Source organism: Haplochromis burtoni, unplaced genomic scaffold (genome assembly GCF_018398535.1).
Source record: "Haplochromis burtoni strain Fernald_Lab_line unplaced genomic scaffold, NCSU_Asbu1 Contig_445, whole genome shotgun sequence".
NCBI classification, from domain to species: Eukaryota; Metazoa; Chordata; class Actinopteri; order Cichliformes; family Cichlidae; genus Haplochromis; species Haplochromis burtoni.
The window spans coordinates 32573-51599 of NW_024582806.1; the positions used below are offsets into that span (position 1 = coordinate 32573).

Here is a 19027-nt window from a genome sequence, read left to right on the forward strand (position 1 = left end):
TGAGAACTGCCAGAGGAGCAATATGAATAATGAAAGACATTCAACTTTATACTAAAGAAACACAAAACTAGCGAAGCTCAAGAGGCAACATTAAAATAATACAACAGCATACCAGGACATAAATGTCTTTGCTTTCATATTCTCACATGAAAGGAACCTGTTAACACATCAGCCAATGATGAACGTGCCATATTACAACATGACGTAAGATAACCTTTTAAAATCATTATTCAACATAAACCACCATCCACAGTATTCATTGCTTTTTGTTTATTCACCATAGGGTAAAGGCAAAACAAAAAAGCACGAGCAACAGGGACAGAAGAGCGAGAAGCCTAAAAGGATGTAGTTCAGGTTCATGGTCCAGAAGGCAAACAGGTAGAGTGTTTTGTCGCAGTACATATGTGGGCTCGCTGTCTTATTGTAGTTGGGCTCATAGACGGAGTAGATCCACACGTTTCCTGAAAGACAGAGCAAAAATAAAATGTTTAATATAGAAGTGAAGAGTTTCATGACTTTTATTTTCTTTCTCCAGTGCACTTGTGTGATTCATTAACATAACGCTGATGAATGTTTGTTATTATGGTACACCTACCATATCTGTTTCTCTCACATGCTTTATTGGTTTTTTGGTGCTGCCCATACCAAGAACTTTCATACATGAAATCAATGGGTTCCACATTATTTTATTTACCTCTGTTCACCAGCAGAGTGAATTTAAAATCAAACAATCAAGATTTGACTGAAGTGCAGACAGTGTTAGTTTATTTAACAATGCAGCGACACACATAAATAGTGTGGTCTGGAGGAGGTAGCCAAGGCAACCAGTGGAAGTAACATATGAGCAGTAAGATCAGGAAGTAATTGGGTGAGAATGTCTGAAGGTTTTACCTACATGCTGAGTCTTACATTTGCTTTCTGGGAAGCAAACAAACAAAACAAAACTGCTTTCTTCCATTTTTCAGCTTACCAGCAATGAACCAGCAGAAGACGAAGAGTGAAACGAGGCAGCTCCAGGCGCTCCTGCAGTTGTGGAGACACTGAAGGATGGAGAACAGCAAGGTCACCACTCCAACCACCAGCAGGTAGATGGGAATAAAGGGCTCCCTGGGACAGTCATGGAGGTTCAATGCTCCTTTTAGGACACAGAAAAATACCTAACTGTATACATTTATGAAAATGTCTACATCTGTCTAACAGTGAGTGCACCTGTGCTTACCCATGATGAGCTGAGCAATGTGCATGACAAACAAAATCACCTGGAAACATCCTGAGACAAAAACAGAACACACATTAAAGTCATCTGTCTGATGATGGTCCTGCTGAGGTCAGCGTGGCACCAGTTCTTACCTACGACCACAAATGGAGGTCTACGTCTGTGGACGTATGTCAGTGTGTACGTGTCAAGCATCGTCTCCAATGATAACTTCAAAAGAAGAAGACACAGAAGTTCAGCTTTGTCCACGACTATCACAAGACTCAAGTGACTCAAGAATCACAGAAGCAGTAAATCTAACCAGGTGACCAAGCAAACTTTAAACAAAACCTTCCCCAAAGGGAAGTGGGTTTACACCCTGTAAATGCTGCACAAAACAAAGGCTAGGTGCACCCAAATTTTTCAACCGCATTGCTTAATCAAGTTCACTTTTTTTTTTTAACTTGCTGTCCATACAGACATTATTGATTTGTAAATGATTAACTAACAAAGTTCTTTATTTGGAGCACAGTTCTATAGGAAGGATAAGTTACTTAAAAAGTGCTTGTGCTTAAAGTGCTATGGCACTCTGGCACTCTTTGGCAATATTGTAGACAATGTTAAACTTAATCACATCGGCCTCCTCTGACGACCTGTTTGCTGCTGACTGCTGCTTAAAGGCAGTGGGGAGAGGGGAAACTTGGGCAGTGCATTTATCGCAGCATATAATGAGCTTTCTGGATACACTGTGCTTTTTCAGCGTTGATGGCTCTGTGTCAGAGCACTGGCTATGAATTTCACACAGATCAGGCCTTAACGAAAAAGTTATCAATCCTTCTTTTCATCTTTTCTCATTACCTGCAGCTACATCCACTTCTGTCGGGCCTAGGCTACTCACTAGGGCTGGGTATCATCACTGATTTCTATAATAATTTTGATTCTGATTCACGAAGTCCCGATTCGATTTGATTCAATTTTGCCTCAGACACTCAGAAATATTATAATTCTGATCATTTATCAGTACTGATACACATGAGACTTCATCAGAATTGTGAAAATCACAGCAGATGCCTTTGTTGAAAGTAACTGAGAATAAAAACAGGAAAACACTGAAGGAGATTTCTCGCTATTTAAACACAGGACATTATATATATAATGTCTATATATATATATATATATATATATATATATATATATATATATATATATATATATATATATATATATATATAAAATTATATATCTTTTTGGGAGGTCATTTTGAAAAAAGAAAAAAGACAGCCGACAGCACTATACATAACTTGTGCGTAATAAGCAAACGAATAATGCAGAAAACAGAGATTTGAGACAGAAAACTGTTCTTGAAGTATACTGAGAGAGAGAGCAGCTGTGCCAGATGTGCTATTTTATGGTGGTGGAAGCAAAACAGCAAAAGTAAGAGGGAATTCGTGACGATGTTTATCAAATGTGAAGCATAGTTTGGATCTTTTTTTGCTGCTGGTTCAGTCAGTTTTGGTTGGAGAGTGAAAAAAAACCTGCAGCATCAGAATCTAGCGCATAAAAGTGAGGTAAACACAAAGACCGGATCTGTGCTTTCGACTTTCAGCGTGTCCGTGTACGTGCCGTTAGGTCAGAAAACCGACATCTCGCTGATTCTGACGTTTTTATGTCGAATCCGTTAACCTGCTCTCATTTACCGTTTTAGTTGTTTGGTGGTTGTTGAAATAGTTTTGTGAACTTTAACCTGAGATTCTGGCGTTTCTGTCAAAAATACGTTTATACTTAAAAGTCGATTCAGGATTTAATGAATCGATATTGCGTTAATCACGCTACTCACCTCCCTCTATCCGCCGCACTTTCAAATGTAGACAAGAAGAGCTACAGAAATATCTGGACCACGGCCAATCAGAGAAGTCCCGCCCCTGACTATCTCTGATTGGTTTAGACCATGATATGGGCATAATGTGTGTTTGTTGTTGTTGATTACATGGAGACTATCAGAGTGCGGAGACTTTTGTTTTTTTGTTTTTGCTGAATGGGGCCATTCGATTTTTGATTTTTTGATTAGATTTTTTATTTTTTTGCACTGTTGAGAAATTGGTCGCACTCTAGAGCCCCGCCTTTTCACTCAAATGATGCTGCTGCTCAACCCAATTGTTGGTTGGGCAGCAGAGTTGAGTGCGATGTTTGCGCCCATGAAAAACTTACCAAATCTTCTCTGCCAGTGCCGAACAGTTTCTTTTGCTACTGGCTCCTGTTTTGCAATTCTGATTGGCTACCTGTTTTGTGCCATGTTTGACTGATCTGAAGAGGGCCTATGGCACAGTTTGGAGCAAGCCCTTGTACCATCTCCATATTAAAGGCCAAGCCCCATGGGCTACAACCACACTGAAAACAGGCCGAACTGGAAGACCAACACAGAGGCTGGATGATAAGAGGCATTAGGGGGACATCTAGTGGCGTTTGAATATTATTGCAGTCAGTCAAGTGTGTTTTCTCTCAGGCACAGTGTGTAAATGTTATAAATCTAAAAAGAAAAGGCTCAGCCAGATGAAAGCTGCAGTATGTTTCAGTACTTGAGGAGCTGTTGCACTAAATAAGGAAAAACAGTCAGTTTTACTTCTCTCAGTTAGTTTGAGGACTTTAATTTGTTTACTTATGCCAGGATTAGTGACCTCCAATTAGTGCAGGTGATGACATAATTTACAGTCTCACTAATTCTAAAAGTCCAGTAAATAACCCTCTGCAGTTTGACTTTTTTGACTCCGAAAGTCAAAGCAGTGCCTGCACACATACCTGAAAGTAAGAAGGTAGTCCTCCCACCTAAAGAACTGCACACCACATCTGCAGAATCCCATAATTTCAAACAGTACAGACTCAACGGTGATTAAGAAATATCAACAGCAACATTAAAACATTCAAAGTTTACCATGTTCCTACTTTTTGCAGCTCAACATCTTGAGGTTAATGTGAAGTCTAACAGGGCAGAGGTAAGACTTGTTGGCGACAGCTACATCTGCCTATAGCTCAGAGGACTCACACTCGAGCGGAGAACTCAGCGGAGGAACTCGGTGAAGAAGAGAGAAGGTTAGTTTATATTTCCTGGTAATGATTTGCAAACTTGGTGGATAAAGGAAAGAGCAATCATGCTTGTAGAGTGGGGTTCATGTAGCATGTCTGCTTCAGGTTAGGCAATCTCAAACACGAGCACAAAGAGGAGGAAGTCAGAAGATTTTCTCCTCCTTGTACATGTTTCTGTTGCTCTTCAAGTCACTGACTTTAGCTGAATACTGGCTGCATACTGAACATATGTTCACGACTCTTACCCAAGGCACTCCAGCTCCCACTGGGAGAGGAGGTTTCTGCAGGGGGGCAAAGACTTTGAGATCCACTCAGCCTCCTGCTGGACACAGTCTTCCTCAACTTCAAGCTTGTCAGTGTTGACGTGTCTGTGATAGAAAGTCAAACACAAACATCAACATGATGTTTGAAATCAGCTCAAAGCAGGAGCAAACACTGAAAGGATCTCGCAGTGACGAATACACAGGAGAATAAGCACAAAGCAATCAATGAGCTTCAAACAGGAACACATTAAAAGGACCTCATACCTCAGCTCTGTATTCATTTGTCACGGCTTCATTTTTAAGATGAGCTTTTGACCGTTTCAGTTACAAATAATGGTTTGTTCAGAGCTGCTTCTCTGCAGTGTCACCTTACAAAAAGCCCATCCAGTGAACTGGTGGGAGTTTACACCTCTGACAGCATCAGCCTCTCTAATTTATAGATCCATAAGAGATCAATTTACTGAATTTTCCAGAGGAACCCACCCGAGGGATTTATAGTTCTATCTAAATAAGTTGCTGAAGAAAATGTCCCAACATGATGATGTAAATCAAACATGCTTTCAGAGTGAGTCCCCAACACGTGAGGAAAATGGGAATCAAGTGAAAATCTGGACTTTCCTAATGAAAGTTTGTCAAACATGATTCCAAATTACTGACTTCCTTTTAAAGTCTCCACAAATAAGTCACTGCCATCTTGTGGCCACAAGATGGCAGTGACGTAAAGGTTGGCTGCAAAGAGGGAGACAGAAGCTGTTTAATATGAAAGCAGAGAGAGCTTTACTTGTTAATTTATGTGTAACTTAAAACTAAGTCATCCTGGACAAAACTGCCTTTTTTCCAGGCTTCTGAGACCGAGTGGCTCCAGTCTGCTCATTCGATCAGTTTTGATTGGTGGAATCCTGCAGAAATGATCGTCCTCCTGGAAGGCTCTCCTCTCTCCACAGAGCAACGTCGGAGCTCTGTTACAGTGACCATCAGGTTCTTGGTCACCTCCCTGACTGGTCAGGCAGAGAGCTCTAGGAAGAGTCCTGCTGGTTTACAAACCTCTTCCATTTAGAGATGAAGCTGCTGAGTTCACTGGGACCTCCACGCCTTGATACAATCCTGTCACAGAGATCAGCAGACAATTCACTGGACTTATTGTGTGCAGAATTTTGAGATGAAAAGTGAATTTAATCCATTTTGGAGTAAGACTGAAATGACAAAATATGACACAATGGCTGAGAATACTTTCCAGATGCATTTTAAGTTTCTCCATTCAATTTACATTTTATTAGCAGGAAAACTGAATGCTGCTATCAAATTTATAAGTGCCTGAAATAATAATTACTAAACGTAGACGCTGATTTAAAAAAGACAAAAGAATTTTATAGTAAAACTTTTATTCGGTTTTTTCAAGTCAAAAACAAAGAACAGATACAGAATGAGATCATGACTTGATTTCTATACAGTGGCAACTTTAATTTAAACCTTCCTTTGCCCACACATGTAAAGTCATTCCTCAGCTTTACACTCTGCATCACCCTTCATTCACTCACGCACACACTCCCATTCATTCATTCGCACTGGGAGTCCCGATGACCTGCATTGAGAGAACAGCACATATTTAAGACTACAGGATTGGATGCAGACATAGCGTCCAACGAGATATTTACTGAGTGCAGTCACCAAACCTGGGTTCTGTCAAAGGCCAGAGGGATGCAGTCCTTTAAATTCAACACCCATTGGGGAAGCAGTGTTTTACAAAAGTAGACATTTGAAGATTTTCAGAACAAAACCCAACCGATGCCTCGGGACTCCCAATCACATCCAACACCTGCTCTCCTCCCTATGATTCCCCTCGTCACAGGTACACTTGTAGAAAGAAAAACAAAAACAAACACTGATTTTCAGAAATGAGGATCACTCATGGATGAAGAGGGAAAAGGGAAGGGGATCCAGCAAGTCCAAAATATTCAGATGAGTTTTTCCATCGGGGTACAGACTGTTCCCTGACATCATCAAAGCACGAGAGAAAGCACCCGCACTGAAAAGAAAGCTCACACTAATGTAGTGGGTAACAGTGTTTTAAAGAGAGGCCAAAGGCGCAGTTTCTCTGGACGATCTCCGCTTTCAAAGAAAAAACAAAATCGTTACTCTTACCGAGGACAAAATAAAAATAAGTTCAACCTTTCCTCTCTCACAACCTGGTGACATCGGGCGAAATGCGATACAGCTGAGAGTGAACAGAAAAGTAAGTCATGAGTGGGAGAAAAATGTAAAAACATAAAGCACTCCTCCTTCACCCCCTGCCCTCTTCATCCACAGTGTGTGAACATGAGCCTCCTGGAAACAGGTTTACAAAAATCACCAAAAGCAAACAAGTGAAAAGCCAAAAAGAAGTCTTACTTTGTCTCTATTCACACAGAATAGTAGTTAACTTTCTTTCTTAAATAGTCCAAATAAACCTGTGTACAAATCAGCTATCAGAGATGGGACAATGATTAGTGAAAAGCCAGATGGATGTGGGAAAAAAATGCTCAAACTAAAGCTTGATCAAAATGTATCAACATGTGTTACTCATGCAAACAGTGACAGAAGCAGCAATGCCAAACTAGTATCCCTCATCCACGGCTGCCCCATTTCCTCCTGAACTCAAAAGTAAAGACAATCCTTCTATTTTATTTAATAGAAATCTTTAAATTCTCCCGCATCAGGGGAAGATCATTTGGAAAAGTTTTCTTCTTTTTTTTGCTTTTGATGCACAAGTCTCCAAAATAGCAGAGGACAATAGGATGCTGGCGGGTGTTTATGACATCATTCAGCGCTCTGGGGTGTGAAGGAGGAAGAGTGCGAGGCCGATGGGTACATACGCTTATGCAGTCGAAGATGCTCTGAATGAGAAGCGTCTTTTTTTGTATAAACTGCATGCCAGTTTCTCTCTCCTGTAATGGATGCGTTAATGGAGACGACATGTTTTAATGTAATTGCACTCGAGCCCCCAAAGCAACTGGCAGCAAGTGTTCTTCTACAAAAGCAGGAGAAAAAGAAAAAATTGGGCAGGGGGTCTCACAAGACACACCTCGGTGAAATGTGCAGTAAACAAAAAGGCGCAGGCTAACCCTCCTTGATTTTCCTTCCAGCTTATGCTTTTGGTGATGAATACAATCTGCTTAGCTTTTCGGAAAAGGCTTTTGGCAATATGTACGCGTTCCAGGAACCAAAAAAAAACAAAAAACAACCATTTAATTAATAAGAGCAAGAGAGAGAGACTGGATGCAGGACACTATAAAGTTAAAAAGAGACTCATTTCCCCCTCCACAGTTTAAATATTCACCACATCTTCCTCTCCTTTTCATCCTCTTGAGGGATTCTCAGTTTTGCTTCAACACCCCAAGTGAAAATTAAAAAACTATTTCAAAAAGGCAGCCTTTTTTTCCTTCAGGCAAAGCAGTTCAAAATGTTTACGTTTTGTTTCTTCTTTTTTTGTTTATTTTGGGGGGGGGGGGGGGGGGGGGGGGGGGGGGGGGGGGGGGGGGGGGGGGGAGGGGGTGGCAGCTCCTTCGGATGGTCCCAGGCTTGAGTTTTCCTCACAGGAAATGATCACAGCTGGGACCCTCCAGTGGCTAAAAGCTCCGTCACCTCCAGCTGTTTAAAGATGCTGTCCGTTTAGTTGTCTCCCACGAGGCGATGGAGCTTCGTCCCCGTTCTGTTATTTCTTTTAGCCGCCTCCCCTTCTCCTGCGCAGCTCATCAGTTGTTCTCCTCGTCGCTGTCGTCAGGGCTGATGGCCGGGCTGTAGGTGGGGGAGGTGGGGCTGTATCCAGGGGAGGTGGGGCTGTATGTCGAGCCTTTGGGACTAGTCGGCGAGTACGTGGGAGATGTGGGTGAGTATTTGGTGAAGTTTGGGGAGTAAGTGGGGGATGTAGGAGAGTATTTGGGGCTGGTGGGGGTATAGGTGGGGGAGGTGGGGGAGTAGGTGGGAGAGGTGGGGCTGTATTTTGGAGTCGTCGGAGAGTAAGTAGGAGAAGTGGGAGAGTACTTTGGCGATGTTGGGGAGTACTTGGGTGACGTGGGGGAATATTTGGGGGAGGTGGGAGTGTACTCTGGGGAGCTGGGGCTGTATGAAGGCGAGGTCGGAGTATATTTGGGTGAGGTGGGGGAGTAAGAGGGCGAGCTGGGGCTGTATGATGGTGAGCTGGGCGTATAAGTGGGCGACTGCGGGGTGTAGCGTGGACTGGAAGGCGAGTATGACGGAGAGGTGGGTGAGTACGAGGGAGAAGTGGGTGAGTAGTTGGGGCTGGTCGGGGTGTAGTTGGGAGACGTTGGGGAGTAAGACGGCGATGTCGGGGAGTAAGATGGGGAGGTAGGGGAGTAACTGGGTGAGGTGGGGGTGTAGTTTGGTGATGTGGGGCTGTAGCTCGGGCTGGTCGGCGAGTAGGAAGGAGACGTGGGGGAGTACGAAGGGGAGGTGGGCGAATAGGATGGAGAGGTGGGGGAGTAAGAAGGCGAGGTGGGAGAGTAAGAAGGTGAGGTGGGTGAATAGCTGGGCGACGTCGGGCTGTAGCTCGGCGACGTCGGACTATAGCTGGGCGAAGTGGGAGAGTAGGAGGGGGAGGTGGGGGAGTAGGAGGGAGAGGTGGGGGAGTAGGAGGGAGACGTCGGCGAGTAGGAAGGAGACGTGGGCGAATAGGAAGGAGAAGTTGGGGAGTAACTGGGCGAGGTGGGCGAGTAGGAAGGAGATGTCGGGCTGTAGTTGGGGCTGGTGGGAGAGTAAGAGGGAGATGTGGGGGAGTAGGACGGAGAGGTAGGGGAGTAGCCCGGGCTCTGTGGGGTGTAGCCACCTGGGGAACGAGGCTCGTAGGCGGGGGAAGTGGGGGAGTAGTTTGGTGACATGGCTCCACCTAAAGAAGAAGAGACATTTTGGAGATGAGTAAGAAACCATCCAGGATGAGTCTTTGACTTTAATGCATGCAGATTTAACACAACTCAACAAATGGATCTGAAGACATTATGAAGCGTGTATCCAAGGTAACTGCCCAAACAAGAGATCAAATGTGCCCAGTCAGTATCTAACCTGGAGATGGGATGTATGGGCTGGCAGGTCCCGGAGATCCTGGAGAGCCAGGAGTGGGAGACCAAGCAGGGGAGTAACCAGGAGAAAAGCCACTTGCGTCTGATGCTGCACTGGGGGAGAACCCTGCTCCTCCAGGGGTCATGCCGCTGCCTGGAGGGTAAATGAAAAATCAAACATCAGTAAATGAAGAACAAAATAAAAAAACAAACAAGAAAAAAAAAAAAACCCACACACAAAGCAATGTAGGCGCTCACACACACACACACACACACTTACCAACACTGGGAGACCAAGCGCCATAGGCTGGGGTAGCTCCGGTGTTCCATGGGGTCATAGCAGGGGACATGCCGCTCATGGGACTGGGCACAGTGCCGAAGAACATTCCCGTGGCTGCAAATCGGATGGAGACGGAACATAAATATCGTATAAAGAAAAAAGAAAAAGTAAAAAATAAATAAATAAATCTGCAATACAAACGATCCCTGGTTCTATCCAACACACTTTCCCCCACTTACGTCCAGCCACGCTGATGCCGGGTATGTTTGTGGGAATCTCCATGCCGTATTTGCACTTCTCAGCGTCCAGCAGTAGGTCGAAGCAGCCGGTCCCCGCTGGTGCTAGCTGGCCAAGCATGATATTCTCTGACACACCCTTCATGGGATCGCACTCTCCATGGGATGACGCCTCCATCAACACATCCACCTAAACAGAAAATAAAAGAACATAACTATGAGGACAAAATCTTCATGATTCAGATTAAAAATAATTCAGTAGTTAGTTCTCATACCGTCTCCTCGAAGGAACACTTCATGAGCGGTCCCGTGTCTTGGCGGTTGATGCCGTGACGGGTGATGGCCATCAGGTGACCTCGGCAGGTCATGGTGTCACAGAGCAGAGCCAAGTGGCGGTAGTTGACGTAGGAACCGTCGAAGGAGATGACGTGGTACAACTCCCTCTCCAGAGCCTTTCGCACAGCCTCAATTCCCAAGACCTAACAGAGAGAAAAAGCAGGAGAGGAGAAGGGAAAGTAAATAACAAGGACAACAAAAACAAACAAAAAACAACAGTATTTTGCTCCACTGAGATAAAAAACATTTTTATGCTTTTGTACCGTGAATATCTCCACAATGTCGTTGGAGGTGGTCCTGACGGGGTCGACGTCTTTCTCGCTGAGCACTCTCATGAGACTCACTCCGTCCGTCTCAAGGATCCACTCCTGCAGGGCTTTGAACTCACCGTCCTCTGTGATGATGATCTTCTTCTTGTTGTCAGTCTGGGGCAAGTGCATGTACACCTGAAGGAGAGGAGGTGCACCTTTAACTTATAATCAGGCTTTAGGGAGGAGTTTGAGAACATTAACTTTCCTGCAGCAATCATTAAAATGTGCGTTATCCATTACCTTGCTGATCTGCTCGATGCCCTGCAGAGTCATGTCCGTCAGCATGTTGGACTCGATGCACCTCAGGAAGACGTCGTCATCCATCTTGTCCACCACCTCCTCGTCCTAGACAGGAAACAAAAAATTAAAAATAAAGAAAATGAATAAATATAAAATCTGACTAGAGTGAATTTACTGTTATTAAAATCATCACTGCTGCTCACCTCCTGGAACTTGTTTTCATCACTGTTCATGATTCTGATTCGCAGCACCAGCTTCTCAGCGTTGTCGTCGTTGAAGATGCAGTTGAGGTCTTCTCCAAAACCTGACAGAGACGCCACAGTTACATTATGGTAAATTCATTCCGAAAAGGGAAAAAGAAAGAAAAGAAAATGTGCGTCCACCCCACCTGCATTGATCTTCTCTGCAATCTGCTCCATAGTCAGTTTGCGATCTGTCATGTGCTTCCGGTCGAGCTCGATGCGCAGGAGCCACGGCGAAATTCGTGTCACATCGAAGTCGGGCATCTCGTAGTAGACGTTCACCCACTCCTGGTCCTCGGCCACCACCGTGTTCTGTGGGTTGGGATCGTAGTAGATGGCGGTGTTGGCCGTCACCTGAGAGAAAAAGAATCCAGCTTGTACATTAGGATCGAACAATTTTCTGAAAAATGACACTTCCTGTAGCTTCCTCTAGATCCCATCAAAATAAAGGTACATACAATGACTTCCTCTTACTTTTCTCAGTGTTGTGTGCTCCAGCCGACAGAGGATATCTTTGGCCCTCTCTGCGTCACGTGCCGCCTGACCCAGCAGGAAAACAGTCAGTGAAGGCGTCTTTGGCCTCTTCGAAATGTTGATCAACTCCTTCAGACGGGGCACACCGAGTGTTACGTTCTTGGCCGACACGCCGGCGTAGTGGAAAGTGTTCAGGGTCATCTGAGTGGCTGGCTCTCCCAGAGACTGAGCAGCCAGAGCACCCACCATCTCACCGGGGTGAGCCTGGAAAAGGAGGTGCAGGAAAACAAAACGTGATGTTCAGCTGTTCAGAAGCCTAAAAACGCTTAAACCCCTCGCGTCAATGTGCTAAACTCACAATAGACTGGTTGAACTTGGTCTCAATCTCTCCCAGCAGCCAATCGAAAGCCTCGGTGGACAGCCGGAACTCCTCGGTCATGCGCTTGGAGCACAGTGTGGAGCGCAGGTGGATGTTAAAGAGCAAGGTGGCGTTCTGCTGGGCCTGTCTACTCAGAGGGTCGTCGCCATTCACAATCACCAGCTTCTTACTCAGGTCGTGAACACCTGAGGATGCAAATGCACAAAGACTGAAATTTTGTCTACAGTGATGTACGCTACAGAAAAAATAAACACCTTTCCTCCCTGTCAGAACACTGGAGCTATGTTGATCTAATCATTCCGCTTGTTATATAACAGGCAGGAATTCACCAAGTGGCTTTACAAAGCTTTAAGAAGCACCTGAGGCCAGGTCATGATCTCTCAGCTCCAACAGCCAGCGACGCCTCCACACGCACAATTCATCCTTGAACATAAAGAGCTGCAGCTTCAGTGAGATTTCTTATTTTTAAGCTTACCCTCGACCACTCTGAGAGGATGGAGGTCTGTCGGAGTTCGAGGGTTGATTCGGAAGATCTTCTGAGCGTTCCAGATCATTCTGGCCAGGTTGCACGGCAGCACCACCTGCAGGTGAAGCAGCATAGCAGAATGAGTATTTCTGCATTCTCAGTAGTCAAGCTGACCAGTTGTCACACTTTATGTGGGACAATTCAGTCAGCGTCCCACATTTTGACTGGCTCCGGTTATAAAAGTGAAGACATCTCTCAGAGGAAATCTGTGGCCCATTAAAAAGAAATATGCTGATCTATGTATTTATTCTCACGAATGATTAGCAGACAGAAACATGGCCGAAAGAAAAGTGGGTGCACAAAGGTCCACAGACACTCCAGCTTTATTAATTAGTTTAATAAAAATGTGTGAATCATCTGTGCAACATGAGATTTATACCAGACGTCTAACGTCCATAGTTTTGTTTTTAGATGCATTCATGTTTACTACCTTTAGGGTTTTTGGGGGGCAGTGGAGTTAGAGAGCAGACACATCTATTACTGTGATCTCACACACCTTACTGTCACCAGTAGGGAAAATTGCTCGCAGGATCTCCCTGTCCTCCTTCATCTTATCAAACTCCCTTTCCAAGGTGCCCTGGACATGAGCATTGGTCATCACGTCTTTCACCACGTCTTCTTGCAGCGTTCGCCTCAGTGCTCGCTCATTTGTGCAATCAAACTTGAACCTGGAAATACCAGATGAGGCATGTTAACCACTTCAAAAAAAAAATGAATAAAAAGCTCAGCACAGATCTTAAAATCATTTTAAAACACCACTTCTGTGATTGAACACATGCAGGTGTCAGGTGCGTGACTCACTTCTTTTCGAAGGCTTTGTGCGAGGGTTTCACTGTTGCCAGATTTTGGAACTCTACATTCTCTCCTGCCAGGCCGTCCTCACCGTATCGCAGCTGCACCACCTGATTGATGGAGTTCCGCACTGTGCCATCATACTTCACCATCACAGACTCCATAGACTTGATCAGACGACGCTGGATGTAACCTATAAATGGGGCAATTTTTTTTTTCCTTAAACATCTTGTCCTGCGTTTAAATTTTATTCTCCATTTTCTGGTCAGACTGCACAGACTTACCAGTCTCAGCTGTCTTGACAGCTGTATCAATCAGACCCTCTCTGCCTCCCATGGCGTGGAAGAAGAATTCTGTTGGTGTCAGGCCGGCCAGGTAGGAGTTCTCCACAAAACCTCTGCTCTCAGGACCGTAGTCATCCTTGATGAAGTGAGGCAATGTGCGATGTTTGAAGCCAAACGGGATTCTCTTACCCTCCACGTTCTGCTGCCCCACCACAGCAATAACCTGAATAAGGAGGAAAGACAAGTCGAGTGTCTCGAACTCCAATCAAATCCAATTACTCTAATGCAAGGTGGTAAGGAGGACTCCTTTACCTGTGAGATGTTAATCTTTGAGCCCTTAGATCCAGCCACCACCATGGACTTGAAGTTGTTGTACTCGGACAAAGACTTCTGGGCAGAGGATCCCGTTTTGTCTCGAGCATCGTTAAGGATGCGATTCACCTGGTTCTCAAAGGTCTGCCTCAGTGTGTTACCAGGGGTCGGCTCCAGCTCGTTGTTGTGAGCTTTCTCAATGACCTGGCAGACAGAGAGTCAAAGAAATTATTTTCCTGTATAAAATTTCACACTATTATCTGCAAAAACTGGTGAACCAGCTGAATAAGAATCAGCCTCGAGTTTGAGACGTTTATGAAACATTGTTCTTACTTCTATCACATCCTGTTTGGCTTTCTTGATCGTATTCTGGATGTCAAGGTACGTCTTGGCATCAGCAATGGAGTCACCAATACCAATGGAATGACCTGTTAAAATAGAAGGGCTTATTATGAAAACAATCAATTTGGGAATATTTATTTAATGTCTATTCAGAAATATAGCGATAAAGCTCCACTTCTGATTTTGTACCCTCGATGAGCAGCCAGTTGTTGACCACAGTCTGAATGTTGGAGTAGAAGAGTCGGGTGATATCATGGCCCATTTCCAGGTAGGAGATGTGGACGAGGGAGCCAGCTGATGTTCCCAGGGACTTCTTACACAGGATGCCCATGATCAGCTCACCATTCTCCACTATAACCTGATGAAAGAGATCATAAATAGTTTACTTATAGTGTAATAAGTTTCCAGTCTGTAACTGATACATAGACGGTCTGGCCTTTGTACCTTAGTGTCGCCGGGTGATATGTGCTTATAAGGACCGCTGTCCTCGTCGTCAGGGTGGGTGCTGTGTGTGCGGATCACATTAATGTGTCCTGGAATGATTAGACTGAAGATCTGCTTGCCAGTCCACAGAGGACGAGGTTTGAGAATGGCCGGCTGAGGCATTTTCCCATCCCAGGTGGAGAGGAACATGAGGAGATTCATCACTTCACCCTGTAACGGGGATAAAAGAATTAAATGAGTGCAAAAGGCACTGTGCATTTAGGATCCTTTAAGAGAAAGAACTGCTGGTGATGAAACGAATCTCCTTACCCTCTCCAAGAAGACGTCCCTTTTGGTGAATTTGCGAACAGCAGTCAGAGTGTCCTGCACGATACCCATGACGGGCCTGTTGGACTGCGGTGTGACGATCATACGAGGCACCATGGCCAACTCTTGAATCTCTGCCCTCGTCTCCAGCGACTGTGGCAGGTGGAGGTTCATTTCATCGCCGTCAAAGTCAGCATTGTAGGGCGTGGTGACACTGGATGGAGACAAAATGTTAGAAACGCTAAAACACTTGTATTACAGCTATTTGCAACTGACAGCGTTAGGAACTGCTAATAACAAATATAGTAAAAGATTTACTAAACATAACGAATTCAAGATACTCAGATTACTTTCAAGACAAGAAGATGAGTCATTGAGTACCTGAGGTTGAGTCGAAATGTGGACCACGGCAGAATCCGCACCCTGTGCCCCATCATGGACATTTTATGTAGTGTAGGTTGTCGGTTGAAAATGACAATGTCCCCGTCACACATGTGTCTCTCCACCTACACAGAAAATAGTGCTTTTTAGTCTGAACACATACACAGGATTGCAAATCAAGTCAGGCTTTAGTTATGTATTTTTTCCTTCTTACCTTGTAGCCAATTTGCAGATGAAGATCACTTGGTTTTGGGTGAAATCGCAGGTCAATTCTGTCTCCATTGTCGCGGATGATGTATTTGGCTCCGGGATACTGGCTGTTTCCTCGTCGTACCAGTTCTTGCAATCTGATAGACATAATCCGAACGAATTAGCTGACACAAGTTCACTTCAAATTAAAAAATTCTTGAAGGCACAAATCATTACGTTAAATGAAAATGTACCTGTCTATATTGAAAGGTGTGACAATTTCTGGGAAGGTCATGTTGGCAGCAATGGATCGTGGTACGCCCACTTGGTCAATTTGCAGGTTGGGATCTGGGGTGATGACGGTTCGAGCTGAGAAGTCCACACGCTTCCCCATCAGGTTACCTCGCACTCTCCCCTCCTTCCCCTTTAGACGCTGTTTTATGGACTTGAGAGGGCGGCCAGACTTTTGCATCGCCTGATGTAGAAAAACATTGGTTATAGCAGATGATAATGAGCTCACGTGAATGTTTATCTGTTTCGTTATGGTGCCAGAAAGTGCACACATACTCTTGGCAAGCCTGGCAATTCATTGTCCACCATAGTGGCAACATGAAACTGAAGCAGCTTCACATCTTCAGCTATGACGTGAGCAGCCGCACCACTCTGCTCGTTTCTTTTAAGCTGGTTGTTGATTTTGACGATGTCGGCCAGTTTGTGGGTCAAGTCATCCTTTAAAACAGAAGTTAAGTAAGTCATGATGATTTAGGATGCTCTCACATATATGGGAGGGGAAAAAAAAAAAAAAAAAAGTCTCGGTTGTCCTTTACCTGGTTGCGAGCTGAGCCCTGCATCACTACAGCAGGCCTTACAGACAGTGGAGGCACAGGCAGCACAGTTACAATCATCCACTCTGGTCGGGCGAACTTGGGGTCCATGCCCAAGATGATGTCTTCTTCATCCGCGATGCGCTTGAAGATCTCATGCACACGCTCAGGACTCAGCAAGATTTTCTTCTCCTGCGAGTCCTCATTAACGTGTTTCCACTCAGCATACAACTCCAAGCCGGAGCGTTTAATGCGTGGTTGATAGCGTCCACAGCCCCCGTGACCCTATGTAAACCATAAGGGAAGGATGAGGTTAAATAGCTGAGCCATTCCACGAATGTTTGTACACGGTGACTAAAAGGCCCCACCCAAATACCTTCTCCTTGGTGAGATCCTCCTCTGTCTCCTGCTGCTCCATTCCAAATTTGTTGTCCATCTCCTCTCCGCCTTCACAGATGTTTTTTCCTTTGCACAACTCGTAGACGTGGGTCAAACGCTTCCTGGGTTGCCCTTTGGATTTTGCGAGGATGTCTTTGATCTTGGGATTGTTCTATAGGTTAACAGTAATGGATTAAGGTGTTTTAAGAATCCAAACTTGAAACATCAGGACAGAAATAAGATTTTTTTTCTAGTGAAACGTCAGTATTGTATTATTACTACTTACTGAATCCACTAGCAGCTTGGAGCAAAAGAAGCAGACACACCGAAGAACCTTCATAATCTTTGATATGAAGCCAACGTGGAAAACTGGTTTTGCTAGTTCTATGTGACCAAAGTGACCTGGACATTCAGTCATGTTGCCTGAAGAAAGAGAAGCAATGTAAACAATATGACATCATGGCCCACCTTTAAAAGAGTATATAGGGACAATAAATGCTAAATTGACAATACCTGCACATGTCTGACATCTCCCAGTTCGCTCTATGACCCCTTGTCTCGGATCCATAAGGCCACTAAGTTTCGGACGTCCTCCTTCTGTTGTTTCGGGGTACTTGATTCCCCATTCTGTGACGGACATCCGTCTCTGGGGAGAAAACAAAGCAAAGTAAATTACTTTCTTCACATTACTGATCATGTCTCAAAAATCGATACATATTCATTTTGTAAGTTCTTTCAATAATGTAATAACGTAAAATATAATAAAGTACAAAGTAACACGTGTACACACCACGTAACACGTGTTGTTTCGCTAACAACTGTGCGTGAAAAACATGAATCTCTGCCCACGATAACTTCATATTGAAATTTTAGCTATATGAAAAAAAAAAAAAAAAAAAAAAAAAATCACCAAAAATGCAAACCAAGAAACTGATCAAATATCAGTCATGTCACGCTTAAAAAACGACCTTCAGGTTTAAAAATGCTCTGAATTTATTGAAGTAACGATGCCTTTATTGTGCATACAGTGTTAAAATTCAAACACGCAATGAACACATCAAAGAGCTTCACAGACACCAAAATACCATCTCCACACTGGGCCCAGTTATCAATACGCCTTAATAAAATGGGGTTTCATTCATGTGATAGCATAGATTTATTTAAATAATGATGTTCTTTAAGTTCTCAAACTTCCTGCAACATGCTAGTTAGCTCAAGCTAGTTAAACTTACTGTTAGCTAGCTAGGCTACGCTAACAATAGGATTTCCCCGTTGTAAACGGAACCATGTCGTTGCCCCATATTTTAAATTACACTATAACTGAAGACACTAATGTAACGTATGTGATATGTAATATAATTTAAAATACGAAAATCCCACCCTCCATAAATAAAACCTACAAGTTCATCTGGGCTGATGATGCCGAATTGAACTCTCTTGATCGTGCGCAATGGGCATGCGCTGTCGCCGGAGGGCGGTCCGTGCATCCTGTCTATTCAAAGAGACGCGTCCTTCCTCGGCACGCCGCTTTGTGAGCAGGAACAGCCTTTAAATTGTCACCACGACTCTGGTCAGGCCGCCAACGGTGACCGGAAAGTCTCCGAAGGCGATAGTCCAGGGACCTCTGCTGTCGGTTGCCTTTAAAGCCGAGTTAATTTTGTTTAATCATATATAAGCTGACTACCGACTGTTCCCCTCCCTTTTTTTGATCCACACTCTGGAGCGCTCTAAGCGCTACTGAATGTTGAGAAGTCCAACGCTTGCTTATATAGATTGAGTCTTACTACGGGTTGGCCCACTCACAAAGACAGGGGCTGACTCTTCGGAAGGTGGGACGTGGATACCCGTAGTAAAACGCTCATTGGCCATTCAAGCCAGTTAAATGAATAATCAATTTTATTGCACGTAAAACCAATTGGAGGGCACGCTTGTTTTTGTCAGCGAATGAAAGCTAAAGGCGGGCGTTGATTTAATCCAAGCTAATTCCTATTGGCTATATCAAGCAAGAATAGGCGGTGTTGAGCATATTTTACATCCAAAATGTGAATATTCAATTTAAAGCCTTCGGATTCGTTCTTTTTCTCGTTAATATTTAGTAGCTGAAAAGAGTTGACCAATGACTGCGAAGATATGAAGCTTCTTATAATAATTTCACCAAAAC

General features: G+C 44.2%; 2 protein-coding genes across 2 annotated transcripts; both read right to left on the reverse strand.

Annotated features, from left to right (window-relative positions):
- Positions 1–255: 255 nt before the first annotated feature.
- LOC121812141 (transmembrane protein 272-like) lies at positions 256–3133 on the reverse strand. Its single transcript, XM_042213462.1, has 5 exons — positions 3033–3133; positions 1351–1426; positions 1220–1270; positions 971–1135; positions 256–461 (listed from the first exon to the last, which is right to left on the reverse strand). The coding sequence occupies exons 2-5, from the start codon at positions 1409–1411 to the stop codon at positions 271–273; spliced, it is 468 nt and encodes a 155-aa protein (XP_042069396.1). The 5' UTR covers positions 1412–1426; positions 3033–3133; the 3' UTR covers positions 256–270.
- A 4932-nt stretch (positions 3134–8065) lies between these two features.
- On the reverse strand, positions 8066–18612 carry polr2a (RNA polymerase II subunit A). Its single transcript, XM_005945284.3, has 29 exons — positions 18267–18612; positions 17380–17512; positions 17153–17289; positions 16865–17038; positions 16492–16773; positions 16232–16393; positions 15919–16139; positions 15690–15822; positions 15476–15600; positions 15098–15308; positions 14789–14998; positions 14534–14702; positions 14336–14430; positions 14003–14206; positions 13691–13913; positions 13416–13599; positions 13111–13282; positions 12564–12669; positions 12068–12273; positions 11710–11973; positions 11382–11589; positions 11197–11297; positions 10994–11098; positions 10706–10888; positions 10382–10585; positions 10110–10296; positions 9871–9984; positions 9595–9744; positions 8066–9421 (listed from the first exon to the last, which is right to left on the reverse strand). The coding sequence occupies exons 1-29, from the start codon at positions 18351–18353 to the stop codon at positions 8271–8273; spliced, it is 5901 nt and encodes a 1966-aa protein (XP_005945346.3). The 5' UTR covers positions 18354–18612; the 3' UTR covers positions 8066–8270.
- Positions 18613–19027: the final 415 nt, after the last annotated feature.